The sequence below is a fragment of the Tachyglossus aculeatus genome, chromosome 11, assembly GCF_015852505.1.
Source record: "Tachyglossus aculeatus isolate mTacAcu1 chromosome 11, mTacAcu1.pri, whole genome shotgun sequence".
Lineage (NCBI taxonomy): Eukaryota > Metazoa > Chordata > Mammalia > Monotremata > Tachyglossidae > Tachyglossus > Tachyglossus aculeatus.
The window spans coordinates 28,009,537-28,037,383 of NC_052076.1; the positions used below are offsets into that span (position 1 = coordinate 28,009,537).

The 27,847-nt window shown below is 52.0% G+C and overlaps 1 protein-coding gene and 1 non-coding gene across 4 annotated transcripts; one reads left to right on the plus strand and one right to left on the minus strand.

The window, feature by feature from the left end:
• Positions 1–27,781, minus strand: CALCOCO2 (calcium binding and coiled-coil domain 2). Of its 3 annotated transcripts, XM_038753966.1 has the most exons (14): positions 25,693–25,862; positions 22,847–23,035; positions 18,412–18,514; positions 16,656–16,789; positions 14,897–15,022; positions 12,287–12,445; positions 11,325–11,452; positions 10,641–10,731; positions 8,278–8,400; positions 8,073–8,141; positions 4,962–5,057; positions 1,998–2,139; positions 1,261–1,289; positions 1–291 (listed from the first exon to the last, which is right to left on the minus strand). In XM_038753966.1, the coding sequence occupies exons 2-14, from the start codon at positions 23,024–23,026 to the stop codon at positions 130–132; spliced, it is 1,542 nt and encodes a 513-aa protein (XP_038609894.1). In that variant the 5' UTR covers positions 23,027–23,035; positions 25,693–25,862; the 3' UTR covers positions 1–129. The 3 variants fall into 3 exon arrangements, with proteins under 3 accessions (XP_038609894.1, XP_038609893.1, XP_038609892.1); XM_038753965.1 differs by lacking the exons at positions 1–291; positions 25,693–25,862 and adding an exon at positions 27,720–27,781 and having other exon boundaries at positions 806–1,289; XM_038753964.1 differs by lacking the exon at positions 1–291 and having other exon boundaries at positions 806–1,289; positions 25,828–25,884.
• On the plus strand, positions 2,825–2,895 carry TRNAG-GCC. Its single transcript has one exon. It is a non-coding gene; the product is annotated as a tRNA-Gly (tRNA).
• Positions 27,782–27,847: the final 66 nt, after the last annotated feature.

Here is a 27,847-nt window from a genome sequence, read left to right on the forward strand (position 1 = left end):
GACTGTAGTCATGGGGTCTAGTCTGGGGCGGGGAGGGGCTGGCCTGGAGGGAGGGTGGTGTGGGGGAGGTCAACGCTGGAGCCCAGTCACGGTCCCGCTACGAGAACCCAAGCGGCAGGGAGCCTCTCTCTAGAGGGAGTGGCAGAAGACGTGGTCGTCGAAGACCTGTCGGTTGGTGTCCAAGAAGCTCTTGTCACAGATGGGGCAGTCCAGCGTGTGGCTCCTCACGTGCTCCTCGTAGATGCCGGCCGGGAAGACGTCACAGCAGACGGGGCAGGTCTTCATGGAGGGCTGGAGGGGGCAAGGCCGAACCCCTCAAGCCCGGCCTCGGAGGGGGAGAAGGTGGCCGAGGGGGCCGGGGCCAGCGCTACGTGGCCCGCGGGGGCCCAGCCCCCTGCCCAATGACCGACGGATCCCTCTGGACACGGGTCGGGATCGGGGCCAAGGTCCTTCTGGTGGTCTCAGCCCTGGTCTGGCCAGACTGGCACATCCCTCTGTCCATCACCACCCCAGGGTTTTGGGGTCCCTCATTCCCACCCGTCTCTGCCCCCCTTTCAGGCTGGGGAGCGGGCCCAGAGGCTTTCCCAACTGGGCTGGGCTGTGCCAGGGGCAGGGTGAGAACTTGGGGCAAGACTGGTGGGGGAGCCCGTAGACTGTGAGCCCACTGTTGGGTAGGGACTGTCTCTATATGTTGCCAATTTGTACTTCCCAAGCGCTTAGTTCAGTGCTCTGCACATAGTAAGCGCTCAATAAATACGATTGATGATGATGATGAACCAAGGAGTCTCCTGTTTTCCTCCTGCATTCCCTCTCCCACCTGGCGCCTGCCGGCCAGAGGCAGGGTGGGCGGGCTCGCTGAGGGTGGGAGCCATCAGGACGAGCATCAACACCACATTCTGCATTCTGTGGGGGCTTTCGATGTGCAGTTGCCCCTACTTGAGCCCTTACTAGCCAAATCCCCTACGTCCAGCGACCGGGCCAGCTGAGAGCCTCCGGGACGGCGGGAGAATCCCTCTGGGCTGGTGGCTGTGAGGGCTGCTTTGACCCTGCCCGCAGCCCTGGGGAGGAATTAAAGGACAGGGCAGTGAGCAGCTCGGGGCCCTTAGGGAGTAGAGGACGAGGGGTGACCCCAGCTAGAAAACTCCACGTTCTGCCAGGAGGTATTTCAGGGTCCCACCAGGCAGGGCTGGGAGCCAAGTGCCCTGGGGGCTAACTTGGAGGGAGAGGGGAGGAAAAAAAAAAAATCAGTCACTCACGTACCGGATCATTTGTCGCAAAGTCTTGGGGAGCTGCAGGAGAGAAAAAAAAAAAAAGAGAGAAAAGTCTCACCCACTGAATAATAATGATGGTATTTGTTAAGTGCTTACTATGTGCCAAGCACTGTTCTAGCAACTTCAACTCTGACTTCCCGGGCTGGCCTGCCTGATTTCTGTCCCCAGTCAACTAAATTAATGGCATTTATTGAGCACCTACTGCATGCAGAGACCAGTACTGAACACTTTTCTTTTCCTTTTTTTTTTAAAGGGATGTGTTAAGCGCTTACTATGTGCCAGGCACTGTTCTAGGTGCTGGGGTAGATACAAAGCAATCGGGTTGGACACACTCCATGTGGAGCACACTAATTCTGTTGTGTTCTCTCCACAGTTTTTTTGTCTCTGGGCATCGTTTTCTGAGCTCCAAGTCTCTGGGTGTTTCTGCCGTCCATGGTCAGTTCACCTGGCAAGTTTCTCCTGGGGTCGCGTAGAGTCTCTACCAAAGACGGCTTCCTTAGGTCCCTGGCTCCTGCCTCTGGCCACAAATTCCAGATGATAGCTGCTCTTCCGACCAGAATTCCAGCCAGGCCGAGCCCTGATCATAAGCCCTTTACGGGCAGGGATCAGGGTCTACTAATGATCTCACCCTCCCCAAGTCTAGTGCAGTGCTCGGCACACAGTAGATACTCAACAAATCCCCACCCTGAGCGCTTCCCCTCCACTGGCCGTGGACCAGAGTCGTACCGGAGTAAGGATTACTGAAGACAAATCCCGGCTCAGGGTCCATCCAAGGAGGCCCCTGGGCTTGAACAGGGTCATCGAAGGGATAACTGCCCGGGTCCCGATTAGCATAGCTCAGCAGTCTCCTGTTCTCAGCTTGCAGGAGCTGAAAAGGAATACTCAGACGTGATGACGCAGATTTGTATTTGCCAGATTTAATTCCCTCCGGACCTCTCTCTAGCCCGTCCGTCAGGCAGACGGGCAAGGGAGAGAACCGATCCAGAGGGGGGACGAGGCCCTGGGTAATCCAGAACCTCCGGACCCCTGGGGATGGACTCTAGGGAGTGGTGGTCCCATTCCAAGCTCCGGCACCCACCTAATGGCTTCAAACTTCCCCTTTCATCATCATCAATTGTATTTATTGAGCGCTTACTGTGTGCAGAGCACTGTACTAAGCGCCTGGGAAGTACAAGTTGGTAACATATAGAGACAGTCCCTACAGTGGGCTCACAGTCTAAAAGGGGGAGACAGAGAACAAAACCAAACATACTAACAAAATAAAACAAATAGAATAGATATGTACAAGTAAAATAGAGTAACAAATATGTACAAACATATATACATATATACAAGTGCTGTGGGGAAGGGACGGAGGTAAGATGGGGGGATGGAGAGGGGAACGAGGGGGAGAGGAAGGAAGGGGCTCAGTCTGGGAAGGCCTCCTGGAGGAGGTGAGCTCTCAGTAATGGCATAATGGTGATTCAATGCCTATTCACTCTCCTACTTAGACTCTTGAGTCCCATGTAATGATAATTGTGGTATTTCCTAAGTGCATTGGTGGTTCAATGTGAGCATTGGTGGTTCAGTGGAAGAATTCTCACCTGCCACGCGGGAGGCCCGGGTTCGATTCCCGGCCAATGCAACAGTTGTCCTTTTCTCCCCCTTCTAGACTGTGAGCCCACTGTTGGGTAGGGACCATCTCTATATGTTGCCAACTTGTACTTCCCAAGCGCTTAGTACAGTGCTCTGCACACAGTAAGTGCTCAATAAATACGATTGAATGAATGACTGAACGCCAGGAACTTTACTAAGTGCTGGAGTGGACAGAAGACAATAATAATTGACGGCACTACCACCCTTCCCGTCTCACAAGCCCGCAACCTTGGTGTCATCCTCGACTCCGCTCTCTCATTCACCCCTCACATCCAAGCCGTCACCAAAACCTGCCGGTCTCAGCTCCGCAACATTGCCAAGATCCGCCCTTTCCTCTCCATCCCAACTGCTACCCTGCTCATTCAAGCTCTCATCCTATCCCGTCTGGACTACTGCACCAGCCTTCTCTCTGATCTCCCATCCTCGTGTCTCTCTCCACTTCAATCCATACTTCATGCTGCTGCCCGGATTATCTTTGTCCAGAAACGCTCTGGACATATTACTCCCCTCCTCAAAAACCTCCAATGGCTATCGATCAATCTGCGCATCAGGCAGAAACTCCTCACCCTGGGCTTCAAGGCTGTCCATCCCCTCGCCCCCTCCTACCTCACCTCCCTTCTCTCCTTCTCCAGCCCAGCCCGCACCCTCCGCTCCTCTGCCGCTAATCTTCTCACCGTACCTCATTCTTGCCTGTCCCGCCATCGACCCCCGGCCCACGTCATCCCCCGGGCCTGGAATGCCCCCAATCCCTCTGCCCCTCCGCCAAGCTAGCTCTCTTCCTCCCTTCAAGTCCCTGCTGAGAGCTCACCTCCTCCAGGAGGCCTTCCCAGACTGAGCCCCTTCTTTCCTCTCCCCCTCGTCCTCCTCTCCATCCCCCCGTCTTACCTCCTTCCCTTCCCCACAGCACCTGTATATATGTATATACGGTTGTACATATTTATTACTCTATTTATTTATTTATTTATTTATTTTACTTGTACATTTCTATCCTTATTTTATTTTGTTGGTATGTTTGGTTCTGTTCTCTGTCTCCCCCTTTTAGACTGTGAGCCCACTGTTGGGTAGGGACTGTCTCTATGTGATGCCAATTTGTACTTCCCAAGCGCTTAGTACAGTGCTCTGCACATAGTAAGCGCTCAATAAATACGATTGATTGATTGATTGATTGAATAATAATAATGATGGCATTTATTAAGCGCTTACTATGTGCAAAGCACTGTTCTAAGCACTGGGGAGAATACAAGGTGAGCAGGTTGTCCCACGGGGGACTCACAGTCTCAATCCCCATTTTACAGATGAGGTAACTGAGGCCCAGAGAAGTGACATGACTTGCCCAAAGTCACACAGCTGACATGTGGCGGAGCCGGGATTTGAACCCATGACCTCTGACTCCAAAGCCCCTTTCCACTGAGCCACGCTCCCTGTCCCTTGTGGGGCTCACAGTCTCAACCCCCATTTTACAGATCACGGAACTGAGGCACAGAGAAGTGAAGTGACTTGGCCAAGGTCACACAGCGGAAAAGGGGCGGAGCCAGGATAGAACCCATGATCTTCCGACTCCCGGGCCCATGCTCTATCCACTCCTTCACCTGATTATCTAGTATTCATTCATGCAATCGTATTTATTGAGCGCTTACCGTGTGCAATTCACTAAGCGCTTGGGAGGGCACAATACAACAAAAACCAGACATATTCCCTGCCCTTAACGAGTTCACAGTCTAGAGAGGGAGTGGGGAGTACTAACCCCAGCGCTTAGTACGATGCTTGGTGCATAGTGAGCATTTAAATACACTATTTTAATTATCATTATTGTTAATAATAATTATTACTGGAGACCTCAGGCCTGGGTCGACCAGATGCCTCGAGCTAGACCTGCAGGAGCAAACTCTGTGGGGCCTCTGATCATCATCATCATCAATCGTATTTATTGAGCGCTTACTATGTGCAGAGCACTGTACTAAGTGCTTGGGAAGTACAAATTGGCAACATATACTCCCCACTCTAAGGTCTTGTCCCCCCCCATCCCTCCCCATCAGCCCCACTCCATCTCCTCACTTCATTCTCCCCTTCAGCGTTCTCCTTCTCCCTCTGCAACTGGCGACACGCCTGCTGACTCTCTGCCAGCCTTTGGGTCAGGTCGCTGATCTGCTGCTGTGGAGGCAATGGGGAGAGGGTGAGCGAGCGGGAAAGCAGCTTAGCACCAGGGAAGGAGGAGGACAAGGAGCTGTACTTCCCAAGCGCTTAGTACAGTGCTCTGCACACAGTAAGCGCTCAATAAATACGATTGATGATGATGATGAAGGAGCTGCAGAGCCGGCTAGCGGCGAGCCTGGGGGCCACAGCTGGTCCTGCTGAGGGTGTGGGTGGGGAATATTTATTACTCTATTTATTTATTTATTTATCTTACTTGTACATTTCTATCCTATTTACTTTATTTTGTTGGTATGTTTGGTTCTGTTCTCTGTCTCCCCCTTTTAGACTGTGAGCCCACTGTTGGGTAGGGACTGTCTCTATGTGTTGCCAATTTGTACTTCCCAAGCGCTTAGTACAGTGCTCTGCACATAGTAAGCGCAGCGCTTAGTACAGTGCTCTGCACATAGTAAGCGCTCAATAAATATGATTGATTGATTGATTGAAGGGAACAAGTGGCTCAGAGACTCTCCACACTGACTTTCGGCCACCCGTCTGCCCTAGAAGACCGGAACATTCAGAGGAAAAACACTGGCGTTGGATGTAATAATAATAATAATGATGGCATTTATTAAGCGCTTACTATCTGTAAAGCACTGTTCTAAGCACTGGGGTGGATACAAGGTGATCAGGTTGTCCCACGTGGGGCTCACAGTCTTAATCCCCTCTTTACAGATGAGGTAACTGAGGCTCAGAGAAGTGAAGTGACTTGCCAAGGTCACACAGCAGACATCATCATCATCATCAATCGTATTTATTGAGCACTTACTATGTGCAGAGCACTGTACTAAGCGCTTGGGAAGTACAAATTGGGAACATATAGAGACAGTCCCTACCCAACAGTGGGCTCACAGTCTAAAAGTGGGCTCACAGACATGTGGCAGAGCCGGGATTTGAACCCATGACCTCTGACTCCAAAGCCCGTGCTCTTTGCACTGAGCCATGCTGCTTCCCCTTTATCCGGCCGGATATTTGGCCGGACTCTTCTTAACTAGCCGCTCATGGGAGGAGGGGGGACGGGGTATGTGCCCAACTCCGGTCCAGTCCGGGTGAGCTCCTCAAGACCCCCCAGGCCCTACTGCTGTGAAAGCGATGGGCTTTCGCGCTCCCTCCCGCTTCTGTCAGGCGAGAGTCACCCTGTGCCAGGGACCCAAGACCAGCGGACCCCTGCAATCCCTCCTGAAGCAGCAGGCCGAGGCTCGCCCCAGCGGATGCCAGGAGCTGACCGCTAATGTGCAGGATCTGTCTGCATGCCCACCGTAGCCCTCCCGCAGAGAGGGGAAGCGGGCAAGGGAGGAGCATCCGCAGCGACCAAACCCCGAAAGGGCTGTTCTCCCATGCAGCTGGTCCCCAGGATGCTACTGCCCGAGGCAAAGTGAGGGTTGGGAGCATCATCACTGGTGGTTGAGTGCGCAGCACTGTACTAAGCGCTTGGGAAAGTACACCAGAAGCCAGATGCATTCCCTGCCCTCCGGGAGTACACATTCTGAGAGCGCTAATTTAATGTCTCCTGGAGACGGCGGGGAACCCAGAGATGGGGAAGTAGGGTGAGGCGGGCGGGGGTGTTTCCCCATCAGAGTCGGCGTTGGGAACCAGAATAGGAATGGCCCAGGGGGGTGACCCCAACTGGACCCCAGCCCTGGAACACAAGGTTCCCACTTGCTACCGCCGCAACCCTGCAGCCCCGCCCCGAGCAGCCCAGCGCAAAACACTCCAGCTTATCCTCCGTTTCTCAGGTGTTTATTGGCATGCGGGTGGTCAACCCGCCATGGCTTCAGCTGGCCCTGGGGCTACCCGATGGCTGGGGAGCGTGCAGACTCCGGGCTCCCCTGCCCTGTGTAATCCTGCGGGCTTTTCTCCACTTGCTCTCGGTCCCCGGGCAGACCCTCGGAAAGGTAGACACAAGAAAGCATCGCCTGAGCCTGCTCAGTGGGGCCTGGGATCCTCTTCCCCTCACTTGGCCGAAGCACTGGAGGGAAAAGACTAGTTTGGGATCCCCGCAGGAGCCCAGGGCAGAGCCGAGTTACAGCTGAATGTCCCGGCCAGCGCTAAAAGAAAGCCGTGCTGACCTGACTCCCTTTGCCCTTCCTGTGGCATCGCTGAACATGTGAACACCCAGCACAGTTCTCCCGTGCTGCCTGGAAGCAGGGAGCTTAGAACTGCCACCAAATAATGCCTCAGATTTCTATCTGGTATCTCATTGTCCCCTTACCACCCCCAGAAAATCAGCCAGGAGCCTCGGGGCTCCTCTACTGTCAGAAAAGTGGAGGCCCAGAGAAGGTAAGTGACCTGCTCGAGGTCACCCGGTATGTAGGTATTGCAATGTGGGGTCTCCTCCCTCTGAGCGCAGGTGTTTCTCCGCTTGAGCGGGTCTCCGGTGGCTGACCGAACTAGGACCTGGGAGCCCGGGTGGCAAGTTTCCTGCCCTAGACGTCACACCAAACTCCTCAGTGGGGTCTGGTCAGTCCCGGCAGCTCCCAACACAGAGCTCAGAGTTAGCAGCTGTGCAGCTGCGGCACAGAGGGAGGTTGGAGAGAGAGTACGGGTTCTGCCCCAGGGGCCCACAAGCCTCCCCGTCCTCCCCTCAGGACACCTACCAGCCCTGAGCTGCCTGATCTGTCTGTGCAGCTGTTGGCACTCTTTGTACTTGGCTAGGAAGCAGACCCTCCCAGCCTCTACGTTGGACTTGAGCCGCTCCACCTCCTTCACTAACTGGTTCTCCGAGGCCACTCTCCTGGCCTCGGGCCGCTGGAGCATAGGACACGTTGGCCCAGGTGAACCCCCTCCATCCTCCCCAGGGGGAGGAAAATGGATCCAGGGCACAAGTCGCCTCGGGACCACTTTCCCGTTGGGTGGGCCATGAAAATCCACCCCTCCACACTTGCCCTTCGGCCCACACCCGCACTACATAGTTCCAATCCATCTCATCCCGGGCCCCAAGGAGCCCCTGCCCAGAAGCCCCCGGGGGGAACATGCCACATGCTGTTGTGTTGTCAGCAATGTTTCCTGCTTCAGCTCCTCCACGTGACGATCTTGTTCTTCCTTCTGCACAGAAACACACATACACACACTTCAGCCCAGCCCTTGGGCTAGGAAGGTTTCAAGGTGAAGGAGGGGAGGGAAATAGGACTTTCCCCGACTCACCCGGGCCCCTCACTTTCCTCCTCCCTCACAGCTTTACCTGTTTAGCCAGGCGGAGGAGCAGCTGCTCATTTTCCTTCCTCACTTGTTCCAGGTTCCTTGTCTTGTCCTGGGCCTCCTGAGACATTTTTTCTATCTCTTTTTCTTGAATGGAGAAACGAGACTGGGGAGAGAAGGGTGGGTGGGGGCGGAGGAGTGAGTGAGGCAGGGCAAAAACTCCAGAAGTTGCCCATCCACCTCCGCATCAAACAAAAATTCCTCATCATTGGCTTTAAAGCCCTCCATCAACTTGCCCCCCCAACTCACCTCACTTCTCTCCTTCCACAACCCAGCCCGCGGACTTCATTCATTCATTCAATCGTATCTATTGAGCGCTTACTGTGTGCACAGCAATGTACTAAGCGCTTGGGAAGCACAAGTTGGCAACATATAGAGACGGTCCCTACCCATCAAGTTGGCAACATATAGAGACGGTCCCTACCCATCAACGGGCTCACAGTCTAGAAGGGGGAGACAGACAACAAAACAGAACATGTAGACAGGTGACAAAATCGTCAGAACAAATAGAATTATAGCTATATGCACATCATTAACAAAATAAATAGAAGAGTAAATAAGTACAAGTAAAATAGAGTAATAAATCTGTACAAATATATATAAGTGCTGTGGGGAGAGGAAGGAGGTAGGGCGGGGGGATGGGAAAGGAATAATTACGGTTTTTGATAAGAGCTTACTATGTGCCAGGCACTGTACTAAGCGCTGAGGTAGATATAAGCAAATCAAGTTGGACACAGTCCATATTCCACGTGGGGCTCACAGTCTTAATTCCCATTTTACAGGTGAGGCAACTGAGGCACAGAGAAGTGAAGTGTCTTGCCCAAGGTCACACAGCAGACAAGTGGTGGAGCTGGGATTCGAACCCATGACCTTCTGATTCCCTGGCCTGTGGCCTACCCATTATGCCACACTGTTTCCCCAGCTTCACTCATCTAGTGCTAACCTTCTCACCGTCTCGCCACCGACCTCTCACCGATGTCCTGTCTCTGGCCTGGGGTGCCCTCCCTCCTCAAATCCAACAGATGAATACTCTCCCCACTTTCAAAGCCTTACTGGAGGCACATCTCCTCCAAGAAGCAGCGTGGCTCAGTGGAAAGAGCACGGGCTTCGGAGTCAGAGGTCATGGGTTCAAATCCCAGCTCCGCTAATTGTCAGCTGTGTGACTTTGGGCAAGTCATTTAACTTCTCTGCGCCTAGTTCCCTCATCTGTAAAGCCTGTGAGCCACCCGTGGGACAACCTGATCACCTCGTAACCTCCCCAGCACTTAGAACAGTGCTTTGCACATAGTAAGTGCTTAATAAACGCCATTATTAAGAAGCCTTCCCAGACTAACCCCCCACCTTTCCTCATCTCCCACTCCCTTCTGCATCACCCGGACTTGCTCCCTTTACTCCTCCCCCATCCCAGCCCCACAGCATTTATGTACAACTCTGTCATTTATTTATTTTTATTGATGTTTGTCATCATGATCACCATCATCAATCGTATTTATTGAGCGCTTACTATGTGCAGAGCACTGTACTAAGCACTTGGGAACTACAAACTGGCAACATATAGAGACAGTCCCTACCCAACAGTGGGCTCACAGTCTAAAAGGGGGAGACAGAGAACAAAACCAAACATATTAACAAAATAAAATACATAGAATAGATATGTACAAGTAAAATAAATAAATAAATAAATAAATAGAGTAATAAATATGTACAAACATATATACATATATACAGGTGCTGTGGGTGTGGGTGCTGTCTCCCTTCCTCTAGACTATAAGGTCGTTGTAGACAGAGAACCGAAGTGACTTGATCAGAGTCACACAGCTGATAAGCGGCGGAGTCGGGATTAGAACCCGCAGCCTTACCTCCTTCCCTTCCCCACAGCACCTGTATATATGCATATATGTTTGTACGTATTTATTACTCTATTCATTTTACTTGTACATATTCTATTTATTTTATTTTGTTAATATGTTTTGTTTTGTTCTCTGCCTCCCCCTTCTAGACTGTGAGCCCGCTGTTGGGTAGGGACCGTCTCTACATGTTGCCAACCTGTACTTCCCAAGTGCTTAGTACAGTGCTCTGCACACAGTAAGCGCTCAATAAATACGATTGAATGAATGAATGAATGACAGGGAATGTGTCTATTTATTGTTGTATTATGCTTACCCAAGCACTTGGTATAGTGTTCTGCACACAGTAAGCACTCGATAAATTCGAGCGAGTGAATGAAAAGGAAGAGGAAGAGGCAGCACAGACCCAACGGCACAGTTGCCCTTCCTAGGACGCACTATGGTCATCAAGCGCCCTTCAGAGCTTCTTCCTCCCACTATTCCTCTTCACAGTGCTTACCTGGAGCTGATCCAACTGGTCCAGGCTGCTCTTCAGCTTGACTTCCAACTGCTTCTTTTCTGCCAACAGCTGCCAGGCCTGGTCTCGGATCCTGAGGGGGCAGAGCACGGCTGTGGTCACGGACCTTGGTTTCCTATGAATCCCCAGGGCGCTGAAGGTCGGTGGGCCGCATCCTGACCAGAGGATGTCTGAGCGCTTCCACCCTAGGCCCAACTGGGCTCCCTGGCAACTACCCTTGGTCCTCCCTTCCCTCTGGTCCTCTGGAATTACTTCCAGGGGCCGGAAACCGCCCAGCTATCCTGTCTCTCCAGCTCTTCCAAGCTCAGGTTTCCCTTTGACAAGTCGGATGTTTCTTCAGTCCTGCCATTTGTCTAACAAAATGCAGTGTTCTTTGTGGGGGGTCCCGCCTTGGCTCCACTTTTGTCTGCAAGCCTCCGGGGACCGGGTGGGGTGAGATAGGGCAGGGAGGGACTAGGAGCGCAGGACAGAGGAAGGTTGGGCTTCCTCTGTGAGCCTCCACAGTACGGTCGGGCTCCACGCTCTGGACCCCAGCAAGTGGGATGACAAGAAAGCTTCCAAGGGCCTAACTTTTCCCTACACAGCTTCCAAGGGCTTTGAGTGGCTGGGCCCCATCCCTTCCCACTCTGGGCCGGCCGGCTTCCCTGGGAAGTGGAAGACCCTCACCGCTGGCGCTCTTCGTCCTCGTGGGCCTTGTCCTCCTCCAGCTGTTTGTTCTCTTCCTTCAAGTAGGAGACTTGCTGCTTCAGTGTCTTCCTGATAACCACCAGGGACTCCAGCTGTCCCTTCAGCTCCTACGAAGGGACAGCCAGGAAGTTGGAGAATCAGACCAGACACGGGGGACGTGAGGTGTTCACTGCCAGCCGGAAGACCTGCCTGGATGGCTTCCTCATCTTTCTCCAGGGCACCTCGAACCCTTGCGGTCCTCGCCAAGGGGAGGAGAGGCCTGGGGAGAGGAAAGGGAGAGACTCCGGAGCACCAGGAGGGGCTGACGGGGAGGGAGAGCTAGAGTGTTGGCTGGTCCATGCTGGGTCACAGGAGGGAGAGTCAGGGACGGAGAGGGGAGAGTCAGGGGTGTTGGATGGTCCTTGCTGGGTCACTGGGGAAGAGGCAGGGATGGAAAGAGGAGAATCAGTGGTGTTGGACGGTCTGTGCTGACTCACTGGGACAGAGTCCAGGGATGGAGACCGGAGAGTTGGGGTGGCTGATGGTCCTTGATGGGTCACTGAGGGGAGAGTCGGGGGGTGTTGGATGATCCCTGTTGAGTCCCTGGGACAGAACCCAGCGAGGGAAAAGGAAGAGTCAGAGGTGTTGAATGGTGCGTGGTGGGTCACCGTAGTGAAAATGAGGTGCAGAGAAGTCAGAATTAGGGATATGAGCTAGTCCATCTCTAGCCACGGTAGTGGATGTACAGGAGAACAACCAACACTCCATTTCCTCCTAACGCCCTGCTACCATGTCCAAGACAGAGCATAGGGCCAGATGGGCCACGGGGCTGGCCTGGGCTGGGGAGAGTCGGGGGGTGTTGCCAAGAGGGAACCAATACAGTGCACAGCACATGGTGGCCCAGTGGCAGGAGAGTAAAGGGTTGACTCCCCTTCCTCTTCTGGCCCTGAGCTTTCCAGTACCTGGTTCTCCTTCTCCAGCTTCTCCGTCTGCTCCTGCACGGAGACGAGTCCTTCCTGGGCAGACATCATCTCCCAGTTCTGCGTTTCCTGAGCTCTCTGGAGCTCAGAGTTTCCGATCTTCAGGGAGTCTATCTCTCCCTCCAACTCCTTCACTTTCTCCTGGAAAATACAAGGCGGCCCAGCCTGAGTGCCTCAGCCGAACCTGAACTCCAGTCATCCTCGACTACCCATCCAGGCTAAGAGAAGCAGCATGGTGTACTGGATAGAGCCCGGGCCTGGGAATCAGAAGGTCATTGGTTCTAATCCTGGCTCCCAACTTTTCTGTGTGGCCTTGGCAGTCACTTTACTTCTCTGTGCCTCATCTACCTCATCTGTAAAATGGGGATTAAGACTGTGAGCCCTACGCGGGACAGGGACTGTGTCCGTCTGATTAGTTGGCACCTACCCCAGTTCTTAGCACAGTGCCTGGCACATAGAAAATGCTTAACTACCATAATTATTATCATTATTCTTATCTAGGTCCGGTATATGCCTGCCCACTTGCCCTTTGAATTTCTGGATTACACGCTCCTTGAGGGCAGGGAACAGGCCTTGGGCCATTGTGGTACTCTTCCCAAGCACTCGGTACAGTACTGCACACTCAGTAGGTGCTCAATAAATGCCACTTGTAGACCGCTGGAAAAAGAAAAAGAAGCCAAATCGATCCTCTTGCCCCCTGAGAGGGTCTGACAGGGATGTTTGGGTTTACCTGTGCATTTCAATCATCTGACATACACCTGCCAGGCCTTGCCTTAAACATGGCAACTTTGCCAAGTCAGCGAGGGGCAGGATGGTTGAGGGAAGAGCACCAGGCTGGGAAAAAGCCCAGGAAGAGGAAGAAGCATCCTGAATATGAGGGGTGTTCTGCCTTGTCCTGGAGGGCATTCATCCAATAGTATTTATTGAGCACTTACTGTGTGCAGAGCACTGTATTAAGCGCTTAGGAAGTACAAGTTGGCAACAAACAGAGACGGTCCCTACCCAACAACAGGCTCACAGTCTATAAGGGGGAGACAGTCAACAAAACAAAACATATTAACAAAATAAAATAAATAGAATAGTAAATATGTACAAGTAAAATAGAGTAATAAATATGTACAAACACATATACAGGTGCTGTGGGGAGGGGAAGGAGGTAGGGCGGGGGGGATGGGGAGGGGGAGAGGAAGGAGGGGGCTCAGTCTGGGAAGGCCTCCTGGAGGAGGTGAACTCTCAGTAGGGCTTTGAAGGGAGGAAGAGAGCTAGCTTGGCAGATGTGCGGAGGGATTGGGGGCATTCCAGGCCCGGGGGAGGACGTGGGCCGGGGGTCGACGGTGAGAACGAGGCACAGTGAGGAGGTTAGCGGCAGAGGAGCGGAGGGTGCGGGCTGGGCTGGAGAAGGAAAGAAGGAAGGTGAGGTAGGAGGGGGCGAGGGGATGGACAGCCTTGAAGCCCAGGGTGAGGAGTTTTTGCCTGATGCGTAGGTTGACTGGTAGCCACTGGAGATTTTTGTGGAGGGGAGTAACATGCCCAGAGCGTTTCTGCACAAAGATGATCCGGGCAGCGGCGTGAAGTATAGACTGAAGTGGGGAGAGACAGGAGGATGGGAGATCAGAGAGGAGGCTGATGCAGTAATCCAGTTGGGATAGGATGAGAGATTGAACCAGCAGGGATAAGGGCAGGAAATCTGACCACTGAGCCAAGGGAATGCTTAATGAGTGCTTTTCAATAATGAAGTTGATGCTTTGCAGAGACAAACTATGTTCCTACTACTGGAAAAAAACCCATGCAGAACCAAATTTGTATAATGACCTCTGCTCGTCGACTCAATCTTCCACCATCAACAGTTATTTATTGAGTGCTACTTTGCATAAAGTCCTGCCCTGGGTACATACTATGGGCAGAGGACTGTACTGGGCGCCTATAGTGGGCAGAGAGCTACACATGGGAACACAGAGTAGTAAAAAAAGGTGATCCCTGCCTTTGAGGAGCTTGAAATCTATTGGGGAAGATAAGTGCTAAGTAAGAGCCTCCAAGCAGCAATAAACCTGCAGAAGAGGATAAATAAGTCCATGACAAATAAATACATGAGAAATGGGGGACCATGAGGGTTAATCAGGCCAGGTCCCCAGGTGGAGGTGGATTTGGTAGAAGGGCTTTAGAGGAGGCGAGGGTTGTGGATTGGCAAAGGAGGATTGATTGATCCATCACTGCTTGATTGGGAGGGCATTTCTACCACCACATGTCTGCTGTGTGACCTTGGGCAAGTCACTTAAATTCTCTGAGCCTCAGTTACCTCATCTGTAAAATGGGGATTAAGACTGTAAATCCCAAGTGGGACAACCTGATCACCTTGTATCCCCCTCAGCGCTTAGAACAGTGCTTCGCACATAGTGAGCGCTTAACAAATGCCATTATTATTATTATTATTATTATTATTACTGAGGGGATGGGGCTTGAACGGCAGGCTCCTCCTCACTCCCAAGTGGGAGATACTGGGCTACTGTAGAGGCGGGCAAGGAGCGGTGAGAGGCCCAGGCAGGGAGTGCCAAGGGCAAACCCTGGGCTTGTCCCTTTTCAACCGGCAGTTACCTGGGCCCTCTGCAACTGCTTATGCAGCTCTTCTTTCTGCTCCAAGAGGTTCCCGCAGTTGTCCCGCAGTTCCTGGTTTTCCTCCTGCAGCTTCTGGTTGCGCTGCTCGATCTCCTCCACCTCTCCCTGCAAGACGGGATGCAGCGGGTGTCAGTCGGCGGGCAGCCCCAAGCAGGCCAACCCCCCTCACCATACCCCTCCCCTTTACAACTGTAGCTTAGGGCGGTTCTCCCCAATGGACCCCACCAGTTGGCCCCTTAAACTGGTGCAATTCCCGACCTGCTCCTCCTGATCAAACTGCTCCCAACCCATTGCATTTACTGGTCCGTACCTCCCCTATCTGACTGCGAGCTCCCCAAGAGTGCTGGACCCCCAAAAACCTCTTTCCTGCAGAGATTGGAGACTGAAGAATTAGCCAGGGAGCATCCTAGTCTACTGTGGGAACCCAAGCGTGGTCACAGAGGAATGTTTTACAGTTGTCCAAGTCAAACATCAGCTCTGGGCTGGCCCGTGCCGCCGTGGCAAAAGAAGCCCGGGCCAACCGGCTCTCTTTAATAATAATAATAATAATTAATAATTATGGTACGTGATAAGCACTTACTATGTGCCAAGCACTGTTCTAAGCACCTGGATAGATTCAAGTTTGTCCAGTTGGACCCAGTCCCCGTCCCACAAAGGGCTCCCACTCTTAATCCCCATTTTATGGATGAGGTAACTGAGGCCCAGAGAAGTGAAGTGACTTGCGCAAGGTCTCACAGCAGACATCTGCACACAGTAAGTGCCCAATAAATACAACTGAATGAATGAATGTGGCAGAGCTGGGATTGATAATAATAATAATTAATTATGGTATTTGTTAAGTGCTTACTATGTGCCAAGCATTGTTCTAAGTGCTGGGGGAGATACAAGGTAATCAGGTTGTCCCACATGGGGCTCACAGTCTTAATCCCCATTTTCCAGATGAGGTAACTGAGGCACAGAGAAGTGAAGTGACTTGCCCAAGGTCACACAGCTGACAAGTGCAGCGTGGCTCAGTGGAAAGAGCCCGGGCTTTGGAGTCAGAGGTCAAGGGTTCAAATCCCCACTCCGCCAATTGTCAGCTGTGTGACTTTGGGCAAGTCACTTAACTTCTCTTCTAGACTGTGAGCCCACTGTTGGGTAGGGACCGTCTCTATATACTGCCAACTTGTACTTCCCAAGCGCTTAGTACAGTGCTCCGCACATGGTAAGCGCTCAATAAATACGACAATCAATCAATCAATCAATCAATCGTATTTATTGAGCGCTTACTATGTGCAGAGCACTGTACTAAGCGCTTGGGAAGTACAAATTGGCAACACATAGAGATGGTCCCTACCCAACAGTGGGCTCACAGTCTAAAAGGGGGAGACAGAGAACAGAACCAAACATACCAACAAAATAAAATAAACAGGATAGAAATGTACAAGTAAAATAAATAATAAATAAATAAATAGAGTAATAAATATGTACAACCATATATACATATATACAGGTGTATGAATGACAATGAATGAATGAATGAATGTGGCGGAACTGGGATTAGAACCCATGACCTCTGACTCCCAAGCCTGGGCTCTATCCACTAAGCCACGCTGCCTCTCTTTGAACCTGGGCAACAGCCTCCACCCCATTCCCTACCCAAGTGATCTCCCATTTCGCACCCCCTTCAACCCTCTGAATCCCGCGGGCCGGGAGAGCGAGCAGAAAGAGTTGGAGGGGTGGCCCTCCATCAGCAGACCTGAGTAGACACGACCAGGATGCCATCTTCACTCTCGAACCGGAACTGAAAGGGGACACTGGCCCCCCGGACCACTCCATCCTGGTCGACGTAGCAGAACTGGTAATCCTCGTCATCCTTGGGTAGGTAGTAGGCTGAAAACACAACCGAACGATCCCGGGCTCAGGAGGGGCTCCCGTGGGGAGATCCTGATTGGGAAAAGCAGGCGCCCGACTCAAATCAGGGGCCTAGCTGGGCGACCGGGCCTGTGGAAGCCGAAGCTTGGTCAAGGAGGAATGTTTTACAGTTGTCCAAATTGAACATCCGCTCTGGGCTGGCCCGTGCCACAGGCCAAACGTCGCCAGCCCCGGGGATCGGAACCAAACGCGGCAGACCGGGGGTCGGCGCAGGCCCCTCACCCTCTCACGGCCCAGTCCCGTTGTGGGTTTCACTGAAAATCATTAATAGTGATGAGGACGTTTATGCAGTGCTTACTGTGTGTCAAGCGCTTAGGTAGAAGCAGCGTGGCTCAGTGGAAAGAGCACGGGCTTTGGAGTCAGAGGTCATGGGTTCAAATCCCGGCTCCGCCACTTGTCAGCTGTGTGACTTTGGGCAAGTTACTCGACTTCTCTGTGCCCCAGTTCCCTCATCTGTAAAATGGGGATTAAGTCTGTGAGCCCCACGTGGGACAACCTAATCACCCTGTATCCTCCCCAGCGCTTAGAACAGTGCTTTGCACATAGTAAGCTCTTAATCATCAATCATCAATCGTGTTTATTGAGCGCTTACTATGTGCAGAGCACTGGACTAAGCGCTTGGGAAGTACAAATTGGCAACATATAGAGACAGTCCCTACCCAACAGTGGGCTCACAGTCTAAAAGGGGGAGACAGAGAACAAAACCAAACATACTAACAAAATAAAATAAATAGAATAGATATGTACAAGTAAAATAAATAAATAGAGTAATAAATATGTACAAACATATATACAGGTGCTGTGGGGATAATGGCATTTGTTAAGCGCTTACTATGTGCAGAGCACTGTTCTAAGCGCTGGGGGGGATACAAGGTGATCAGGTTGTCCCACATGGGGCTTACAGTCTTCATCCCCATTTTACAGATGAGGTCACTGAGGCTCACAGAAGTGAAGTGACTTGCCCAAGGTCACACGGCAGACATGTGGCAGAGTCGGGATTCGAACCCATGACCTCTGACTCCAAAGCCCGGGCTCTTTCCACTGAGCCACGCTGCTTCTCTAATAAATGCCATCATCATTATTATTATTATTGTAGACGCTAACCATCAGATTGGACACAGACCCTGCACCACCCCGAGGCCCACAGTCAAAGAGGGAAGCGGTATTGGTTTCTTGGGGCCCCATTTACAGGTTACTGAGGTCCAGAGAACCGAAGTGATTCCAGCACGCAAGTGGCCACCTGGGTCCCCTGACGCCCAGGCCTGTGCGCTTTCCACTAGGCCACACTGATTCCAGAACTTGCCCTTAAGAGCAGCCCCGGTGTCATTGGCTGGCCCCCACAGACCCAGGCTGGGAGTTTACGTAGTTTATTGACCCACAGCTGGAGAAGAAAGAGCAGGGACTGAATCGTGGAACGTTACTGGCCATACCGGTTTGGCAGGGCAAGCCCGGCAAGCCCTGGGCCACTTCCGCAGGACAGGGCAAAAAGAGAGGCACCCAGTGGGTTCCCAGGGACCAGACTGCCCAGGGGACTCTTGACTGAGGTCCTGATGGAGGAGCCTGACCGTCCGGGATCTGACCTTTGAACTTCACTTCCTGCTGCCGGGCTGACTCGCTGTGGAGGTCCCTGGGCAGAGAAGCCCACATGAAGGTGTAGTACTCGCGGACGGTCTTCCAGCCCACCTACAGCCGCGAAGAGAGGAAGACGGGTGAGGCGCTTCCAGCCGGCCCCAAGTCGCCAACGGTGGCCACTGGGTTGAGACGGTCCCTTGCCCCCGACCAGCTCCTGCGGCCGAGAGGGGCCTTTCCCCCCCGCAGAGAGGTTGGGCCTCGGAAATCAGAACGGAGGGGGCCGGGTGGGGCTCTGAAGGAGGTAGCACCAGGCTTCTGACCCATGGTGCTCCCTGTCAATCAACAGTATTTTCAATCTACGGTACTGAGGACTTACCAAGTGCTGAGCACTGTTTTAAGCGCTTGGATGGACTAAAGCATTCTGTCTCACCTCGGTGTCTCTGTCCTTCTGAGCGAGCTAAGAAGTGGGCAGGTGAGAGGGCAAACCCCTTCACTCTCCTCCCCGCCTTCAGTGAGCACTTACCCCTTAGGCAATCTAATACCCCAGCCCTATAGCACATATCTTTATAAACTACTACTTTATAAACTACTATTTGCCCTATCTGGTAATTTATTTTAATGTCTATTCTGCCCCCATAGACTGTAAGCATCTTGTGTAGACCGTGAGCCCACCGTTGGGTAGGGGCTGTCTCTATATGTTGCCAACTTGTACTTCCCAAGCGCTTAGTACAGTGCTCTGCACAAAGTAAGCGCTCAATAAATACGACTGATGATGATGATGAATCAAGTCTACCAATTCCACTGTAGTGTACTTTCCCAAGCGCTTAGTACAGAGCTCTGCACACAGTAAACCCTCAATCAATCGTATTTACTGAGCACTTACTGTGTACAGAGGACTGAACTAAGTGCTTGGGAGAACACAATTTAACAGAGTTGGTGGACACGTTCCCTGCCCACGGTGAGCTGAGAGTCTAGAGGTGGACACAGGTATTAGCATAAATAAATTACGGACATGTAAGCGCTATGGGGCAGAGGGAGGGAGAAATAAAGGGTACAGATCCAACTGTAACGGCGATGTAGATTTGGGAATCATCCACACAGAGGTGGTAGTTGAAGTCATAGGAGCAAGTGAGTTCTTCAAGGGTGTGGGTGTAGATGGGGAATAAAAGGGCTGAGAAATGAGCCCAGAGTTAGGGGATTGGAGGCAGAGGAGGAGCCCATGACTGATTTGGTTTAGGGAGGTTCCATGTGAGCAGGGATCATGTCTACCAATTCTACTGGAGTGTTCTTTCCCGGGCGCTTAATACAGGGCTCTGCACACAGTAGATGCTCAATATAGCTTTAATTACATTTGTTATGACGATTTTGACACCTGTCTACATGTTTTGGTTTGTTGTCTGTCTCCCCCTTGTAGACTGTGAGCCCGATGTTGGGTAGGGATCGTCTCTATATATTGCCGACTTGTACTTCCCAAGCACTTAGTACAGTGCTCTGCACACAGTAAGCGCTCAATAAATACGACTGAATGAATGATTGGCTTGGGGACGAGTCAGCAGAGAGAGCCTCAGCCACGTGGCTGCAAACCAGCTTCTGCTGGCTCCCCCGCCGGCCCCTCCCTCTGGCAATAAAAAGCAGGTCCCACTGGGGTGGAGTGGAGATCAGAGAATATTCAGGGATCTTCCCCCGGTTCTGCTCTCTGCTCGAATCACCATCTGTGGCCCCTTCTTTCCTCTCCCCCTCGTCCCCCTCTCCATCCCCCCGTCTTACCTCCTTCCCTTCCCCACAGCACCTGTATATATGTATATATGGTTGTACATATTTATTACTCTATTTATTTATTTATTTATTTATTTATTTATTTATTTTACTTGTACATTTCTATCCTATTTATTTTATTTTGTAGGTATGTTTGGTTCTGTTCTCTGTCTCCCCCTTTTAGACTGTGAGCCCACTGTTGGGTAGGGACTGTCTCTATGTGTTGCCAATTTGTACTTCCCAAGCGCTTAGTACAGTGCTCTGCACATAGTAAGCGCTCAATAAATACGATTGATTGATTGATTGATTGAAGAATCCCTCAGAGCCTAATAACCTTCCCCGAGAGACCGTTTGACCAACGGGACAACATGTGCCCTTCCTGGGGGAAAATGGGAGTTTAGTTTTTCCGCCACCGCTTTTGGGGCCAGTAGGGCAGCCATAGCTAGCCTGCTCCACCCCTTGGAGCTGGCGTGGAGCCAAGATGGTGGCTCTTTTTGTTGTTGTTAATGGTATTTGTTAAGAGCTTACTACGTTCCAGGCACTATACTAAACGGTGGGTAGACACAAAGTAATCAGGTTGGACATGGTCCATGTCCCACATGGGGCTCACGGTCTTAGCATAGTGGATAGAGCACGGGCCTGGGTGTCAGAAGGTCACGGGTTCTAATCCCACCTCTGCCACTGGTCTGCTGTGTGGCCTTAGGCAAGTCATTTCACTTCTCTGTGCCTCAGTTTGCTCACCTGTAAAACGGGGATTAAGACTGTGAGCTCCATGAGGGACGGGGATTGTGCCCAAGATTATTTGCCTGTTTCCACCTCAGCGCTTAGTACAGTGCCTGGCATATAGTAAGTGCTTACTTTTAGACTGTGAGCCCACTGTTGGGTAGGGACTGTCTCTATATGTTGCCAATTTGTACTTCCCACACGCTTAGTACAGTGCTCTGCACATAGTAAGCGCTCAATAAATACGATTGATGATGATGCTTACCAAATACCGTTATTATTTTTATTAATGATAATAAACCCTATTTTACAAATGAGGTAACTGAGGCACAGAGAAGTTAAGTGACTTGCCCAGGGACACACAGCAGACAAGTGGCAGGGGCAGAATTAGAACCCAGGTCCTCTGCCTCTCAAGCTCTTTGCTGCTCCCTGCTGACAGGCCGGTGCTCCCTGGTGGTGACCAGGACCACTGAGTCTCATGGGGCTTCAGGGGTTTCGGGGCTTGTTTCTGACTGGGGGTCTTTCACCCCACTGGGCTCCAGGGCTGGACTGCGCATCTTACTCTGCCCCCCTCCAACCTCCAGGGTCAGCGAGGGGTGGAGATAAGGAGGCTTTTGACAACTGGATGGAAACCTGAGGGCAGGGGGGGGGAGCAGGGAAAAGTGACTCCCAATCAGGAAGCCATGCCCCGTCTAATATCCTCTCCCAGGTCTCTAACTCTCTGCTTAATGGGTGGAAAGGGCTGGAACAGGTGGAGCTTGGGGTGGGGGCTCCTAAGGGGCTTCCCTGATGATTCCATGAAAGGGGCAGGACGGAGAAGGTCACACCCCGAACCTCGGTTTAAATGGGAAGCACAACGGCACCCAACTGCTGCCGTCGAAGCAAAGGTCAAGCTTTTGCAGCCACGCGGGGTCATTAGTCAGAGTTGATTCTACTCTCTTGTTCCTCAATATGCAAATCGGCCGGAGTCAAAGGTTAAGCTCTGAGCCGCCACGCTTCCTGTCAGTCAGAGCAACTCACCCTGGAACTCTGGGACTCAGACTGTTTGGGGCATGGAGGCTGGACCCAATGGGACTCGGGACTACCCTGACTTCCCAAGCGACGATCCCAGCTGGAGTAACGGGACTAGTTACGTGACCCCCGGAGCGAGGCCTTCCCAGACTGAGCCCCCTCCTTCCTCTCCCCCTCCTCCCCTCCTCCTCCCCCTCTCTTATCTTATAAGAATAAGATAATTCTTATTAAGTAGTCACAAACCCTGCCTTCAAGGAGCTATTCATTCATTCAACTGTATTTATTGAGTGCTTACTATGTGCACAGCACTGTACTAAGCACGTGGGAGAGTATAATATAACAATAAACTGACACATTGAATCATCTATTCCCTTCAAGGCCCTACTGAGAGCTCACCTCCTCCAGGAGGCCTTCCCAGACTGAGCCCCTTCCTCTCCCCCTCGTCCCCCTACCCATCCCCCCCACTCGTCCCCCTATCCATTCCCCCCATCATCATCATCAATCGTATTTATTGAGCGCTTACTGTGTGCACAGCACTGTACTAAGCGCTTGGGAAGTACAAGTTGGCAACACAGAGAGACATCTTACCTCCTTCCCTTCCCCATAGCACCTGTATATATGTATATATGTTTGTACATATTTATTACTCTATTTATTTATTTATTTTACCTGTACATATCTATTCTATTTATTTTATTTTGTTAATATGTTTGGTTTTGTTCTCTGCCTCCCCCTTCTAGACTGCGAGCCCACTGTTGGGTAGGGACTGTCTCTATATGTTGCCAACTTGTACTACCCAAGCGCCTAGTACAGTGCTCTGCACACAGTAAGCGCTCAATAAATACGATTGATGATGATGATGACTTGCTGAGGGCTTAAAGCAGCCGGCCAGCCAGTCGACACCACCCTCCGCCACTGCCGCCCGAGGGGAAGGGGTGGCGAAGTGGGCCTTACCCGAAAGATGCCCACCCAGTCCTTCTGGCGGGGCACCATGCTCGGCGTGAGGATGTAGCGGCAGGTCACGTCCCCTCCCGGGATGTAGAACTTCTCCACATTGTTGAAGATGATCTGGGAGAAGTGGCAGGAGTCCAGCAGGACTGCTGATGTTGGGGGCTCCTTTTCGGCCCCTTCCATGGCCGGGGCCTGGCAGGGGACGGGACACAGGAAGGCAGTGAGACGGCAGCCGTGGTGGCTGGGAAAGCAGGGGCGGGGCTGCCGAGCAGTCTGGGCTCTGGCCCAGGGAACATTTTGTCCAAGCCCTGGGAGGCCCAGGCCTGACAGCTGGGCAGAAAGCACACAATCCGCTTCCTGTTCTACCACGGCAACGGCACATCCCGGAGTCAACAGTCTCGCGGCCCCGGGATTGGGACCAGGCGGACACCATGGCCGGTTTCTTGCCCCTACCTGTCCCCGGGGGCCCGCCCCGCCCCTTCAAAAGACCTGTCATTTTCCAGAGGGATCCAAAAAGGGAGTTCGGGGCTATGCGAGGGCGTCTGTCATTCCTAGGGCAAGCAGTATGGCACAGTGGATAGAGCCCGGGCTTGGGAGTCAGAAGGTCATGGGTTCTAATCCCGGCTCCGCCACTTAGCTGTGTGACTTTGGGCAAGTCACTTAACTTCTCTGTGCTTCAATTACCTCATCTGTAAAATGGGGATTCAGGCCTTAAGCACCATGTGAGACAACTTGATTACCTTGTATCCCCCCCTGTGCTTAGAACAGTGCTTGGCCCACAGTAAGCTCTTAACAAATGCCATCACTATTATCAATCAATCAATCAATCAATCGTATTTATTGAGCGTTTACTGTGTGCAGAGCTTGGAAGTACAAGTTGGCAACATATAATAATAATAATAATGGCATTTGTTAAGCGCTTACTATGTGCAGAGCACTGTTCTAAGTGCTGGGGGGATACAAGGTGATCAGGTTGTCCCACGTGGGGCTCACAGTCTTAATCCCCATTTTACAGAGGAGGTCACTGGGGCTCAGTGAAGTGACTTGCCCAAGGTCACACAGCAGACATGTGGCAGAGTCGGGATATATAGAAACAGTCCCTACCCAACAGTGGGCTCACAGTCTAGAAGGGGGAGACAGAGAACAAAACCAAACATATTAACAAAATAAAATAAATAGAATAGATATGTACAAGTAAAATAAATAGAGTAATAAATATGTACAAACATATATACATATATACAGGTGCTGTGGGGAAGGGAAGGAGGTAAAACGGGGGGGATGGAGAGGGGGAGGAGGGGGAGAGGAAGGAGGGGGCTCAGTCTGGGTATTATTATTATTATTCCTAAAGATCTCTCCTCCAAGAACTGTTTTCCTGTTTAATCTACATAATTTTGGATTTGTCAGTTTCTTAAGAGTTCCAACAGTGCCTACCCCAGTGCTTAGCACAGTGGTACAATAAGTGTATAATACAATTGACCAAACAATCCCTGGCAAAAAGACTTGGATCATGCTACTAACTCAACTGTACTCTTCCAAGCACTTAGTACAGTGTTCGGTGCAGAGTAAGTGCTTGAAAAATACTAATGACTGATTGAATCCTGGGTGGGGTCAGGGACTACGGCCGTCTGTGTGGACTAGTGGAAAGAGTACGGATCTGAAGCCAGGAGATTTGGGTTCTAATCCCAGTTTTGCCACCTGCCTGCTCTGTGCCCTTGGGCAAGTCACGGCCCTTTTCTGGGCCAGTCTCTTCATCTGTAAAATGGGGGATTAATACCTGTTGTTGGACTGTGAGCCCCATGTGAGACAGGGACTGTGGATGACCCGATAATCCTGTTCTTACTCCAGTGCTTACTACAATGCTGGCACATAGTAAGCCCTTAACCGATTATTTCCTTAGTGCTTAACACTGAGCTTGGCACATATTAAATGCTTATTAAATACCATGACTATGATGATTGATTTTGACCGTGAGCCCACTGCTGGGTAGGGACTGTCTCTATATGTTGCCAACTTGTACTTCCCAAGCGCTTAGTACAGTGCTTTGCACAGAGTAAGCACTCAATAAATACGATTGATTGATTGACAAAGACTGAAGGATTTTGGTCAATTCCCCAGAGAGTGACCCCAGTGCCAAAACAATCCTCTATAGTGTGAAAGATGAGTTTAATAATAAGAATTTGGCATTTGTTAAGCACTGTACTAAGTGCGGGGAGAGACAAGATAATCAGGTCCCACATGGGGCTCACAGTCTAAGTAGGAAGGAGAACAGGCATTGAATCCCCATTTTGCAGATGAGAGAACAGAGGCACGGTGGGACAACCTGGGTAGGGACCGTCTCTATATGTTGCCGACCTGTACTTCCCAAGAGCTTAGTACAGTGCTCTGCACACAGTAAACGCTCGATAAATACGACTGAATGAATGAAACTTGTATCTATCCCAGTGCTTAAAACAGTACTTGGCACATAGTAAGTGCTTAACAAATACCAGTATTATTATTATTATTACTTGTCTGCTGTGTGACCCTGGACAAGTCACTTAACTTCTCTGAGCCTCAGGTACCTTATCTTGTAAAATGGAGATTAAGACTGCGAGCCTAATGTGGGACAGGATTGTGTCCAACCTGACTACTTGGTATCTACAGCACTTAGAACAGTGCCTGGCACATAGTACGTGCTTAATAAACACCATTTTTAAAAAAAGCGATTAGGGGACCGTGGGAGAAAAAACTGCTAGCTACACAGGGAGGCATTTCCTAACCCCGCCCTTTCCCAACCACAAAGGGAAGGATGTTGAGGAAACGAAACTAACTGACCAAAGGCTCCTAGAGCAAGAGAGCGTTGTTACCTCAGAGATCTGGACAATTGGAACAAGAGAAAGTTAGGCTAAGAAACACGGGTCATTGTAAAACCTGGTCCGAGATCGCCAAGTCTCTCCACGACAGATGTAAGAACAAAATAATTTTTCGCAAAAGCAGCTCACTAGTAGGTGACGGCAAATCCTGGGTTGCTCCTCTCCTCACCATCTGTCACAGAGGTGGAAGAAAACTTCAGCGAGGAGCTGTGTGGTAGAGGAAATCCTCAAAGCTGATCACTTATCTTGAATCCTGAAACTTTTTCTTTATAATATAATAGCATTTAATATAGAATAGAATAGAATTTGTTAAGTACTTACTATATATCAGGCACTATTCTAAGCACTGAGGTATATACAAGGTAACTGAGATGGGCACAGTCCATAGCCCACAAGGGGCTCACACTCTTAATCCCCATTTTACAGATGAGGTAACTGAGGCCCAGAGAAGTGAAGTGACTTGCCCAAAGTCACGCACCTGACAATTGGCGGAGCCGGGATTTGAACCCATGACCACTGACTCCAAAGCCCAGGCTCTTTCCACTGAGCCACGCTGCTTCTCTGCCATTATCATTATTATTATTATTATTGTTATTATGACAACGTAAGAGAGCAGGGCCTGCTGCTCCCGTCTGGCATTTTGACCACTGTGACAACCGACATGCCACGGCGTCACTGACGCGTTGTGTCATGATACCACTGAGCGGGGCTGGGGTCGTAGCAGCCGGGTTTGCACCCCCTTTACGGCCGAGAAGGGGGCTCCCCATCTATACCATCCTTCCCTCCACACACCCACACCGCCCGCGAGGAAAGACAAGCCCTGAGGGGGAAGTAAAAGTGAAAGTCTTTTGAGGGTCTCCTCCAGGGCCAGGTACTCCCTTCTCCGCCGGGCCATCCCCTCAGACCAGCCCTCTCCTCAGGCCATCCTCTCAGGCCATCCCCTCAGACCAGCCCTCTCCTCAGGCCATCCCCTCAGACCAGCCCTCTCCTCAGGCCATCCCCTCAGACCAGCCCTCTCCTCAGGTCATCCCCTTGGGCCATCCCCTCAGACCAGCCCTCTCCTCAGACCATCCCCTCAGACTAGCCCTCTCCTCAGACCATCCTCTTCGAGCCATCTCCTCAGACCATCCTCCTCAGGCCCTCCCCTCAGACCATCCTCCTCAGGCCAGCCCTCTCCTCAGGTCATCCTCCTCGGGCCATCCCCTCAGATCATCCTCCTCGGGCCATCCCCTCAGACCAGCTTTCTTCTCAGGCCATCCCCTCAGACCAGCCCTCTCCTCAGCCCATCCTCCTCAGGCCATCCCCTCAGACCAGCCCTCTCCTCGGGTCATCCTCCTCAGCCCATCCCCTCAGCCCATCCCCCTCAGCCCATCCCCCTCAGACCATCACCCTCCTCAGGCCATCCCCTCAGGCCAGCTCTCTTCTCAGGCCATCCCCTCAGACCGGCCCTCTCCTCAGGTCATCCTCCTCGGGCCATCCCCTCAGACCATTCCCCTCAGACCATCCTCCTCAGGCCATCCCCTCAGACCAGCCCTCTCCTCAGGTCATCCTCCTCGGGCCATCCCCTCAGACCATCTCCCTCAGACCGTCCCCCTCAGGCCATCCCCTCAGACCAGCTCTCTTCTCAGGCCATCCCCTCAGACCAGCCCTCTCTTCAGGTCATCCTCCTTGGGCCATCCCCTCAAACCATTCCCCTCAGACCATCCTCCTCAGGCCATCCCCTCAGACCAGCCCTCTCCTCAGGCCATCCCCTAAGGCCATCTTCCTCAGGCCATCCCCTCAGACCAACCCTCTCCTCAGGTCGTCCCCTCAGACCATCCTCCTCAGATCAACCTCCTCAGGCCATCCCCTCAGACCAGCTCTCTCTTCAGGCCATCCCCTCATACCATTCCCCTCAGACCATCCTCCTCAGGCCATCCCCTTAGACCAGCCCTCTCCTCAGGTCATCCTCCTCAGGCCATCCCCTCAGACCAGCCCTCTCCTCAGACCATCGCCTCAGGCCTCAGGCCTCAGACACTCACCGACGGCGGTGGCGTCGACGCAAAAAAGCGGAGCCGGGTGGGGGGAGGGGCGGGGCCCCGTGGGGAAGGGGGGCGGGGCCGGCTGAACTCCGTGGCGCCTCCGACTCCGCCCCGTGCGTCGGTACGTC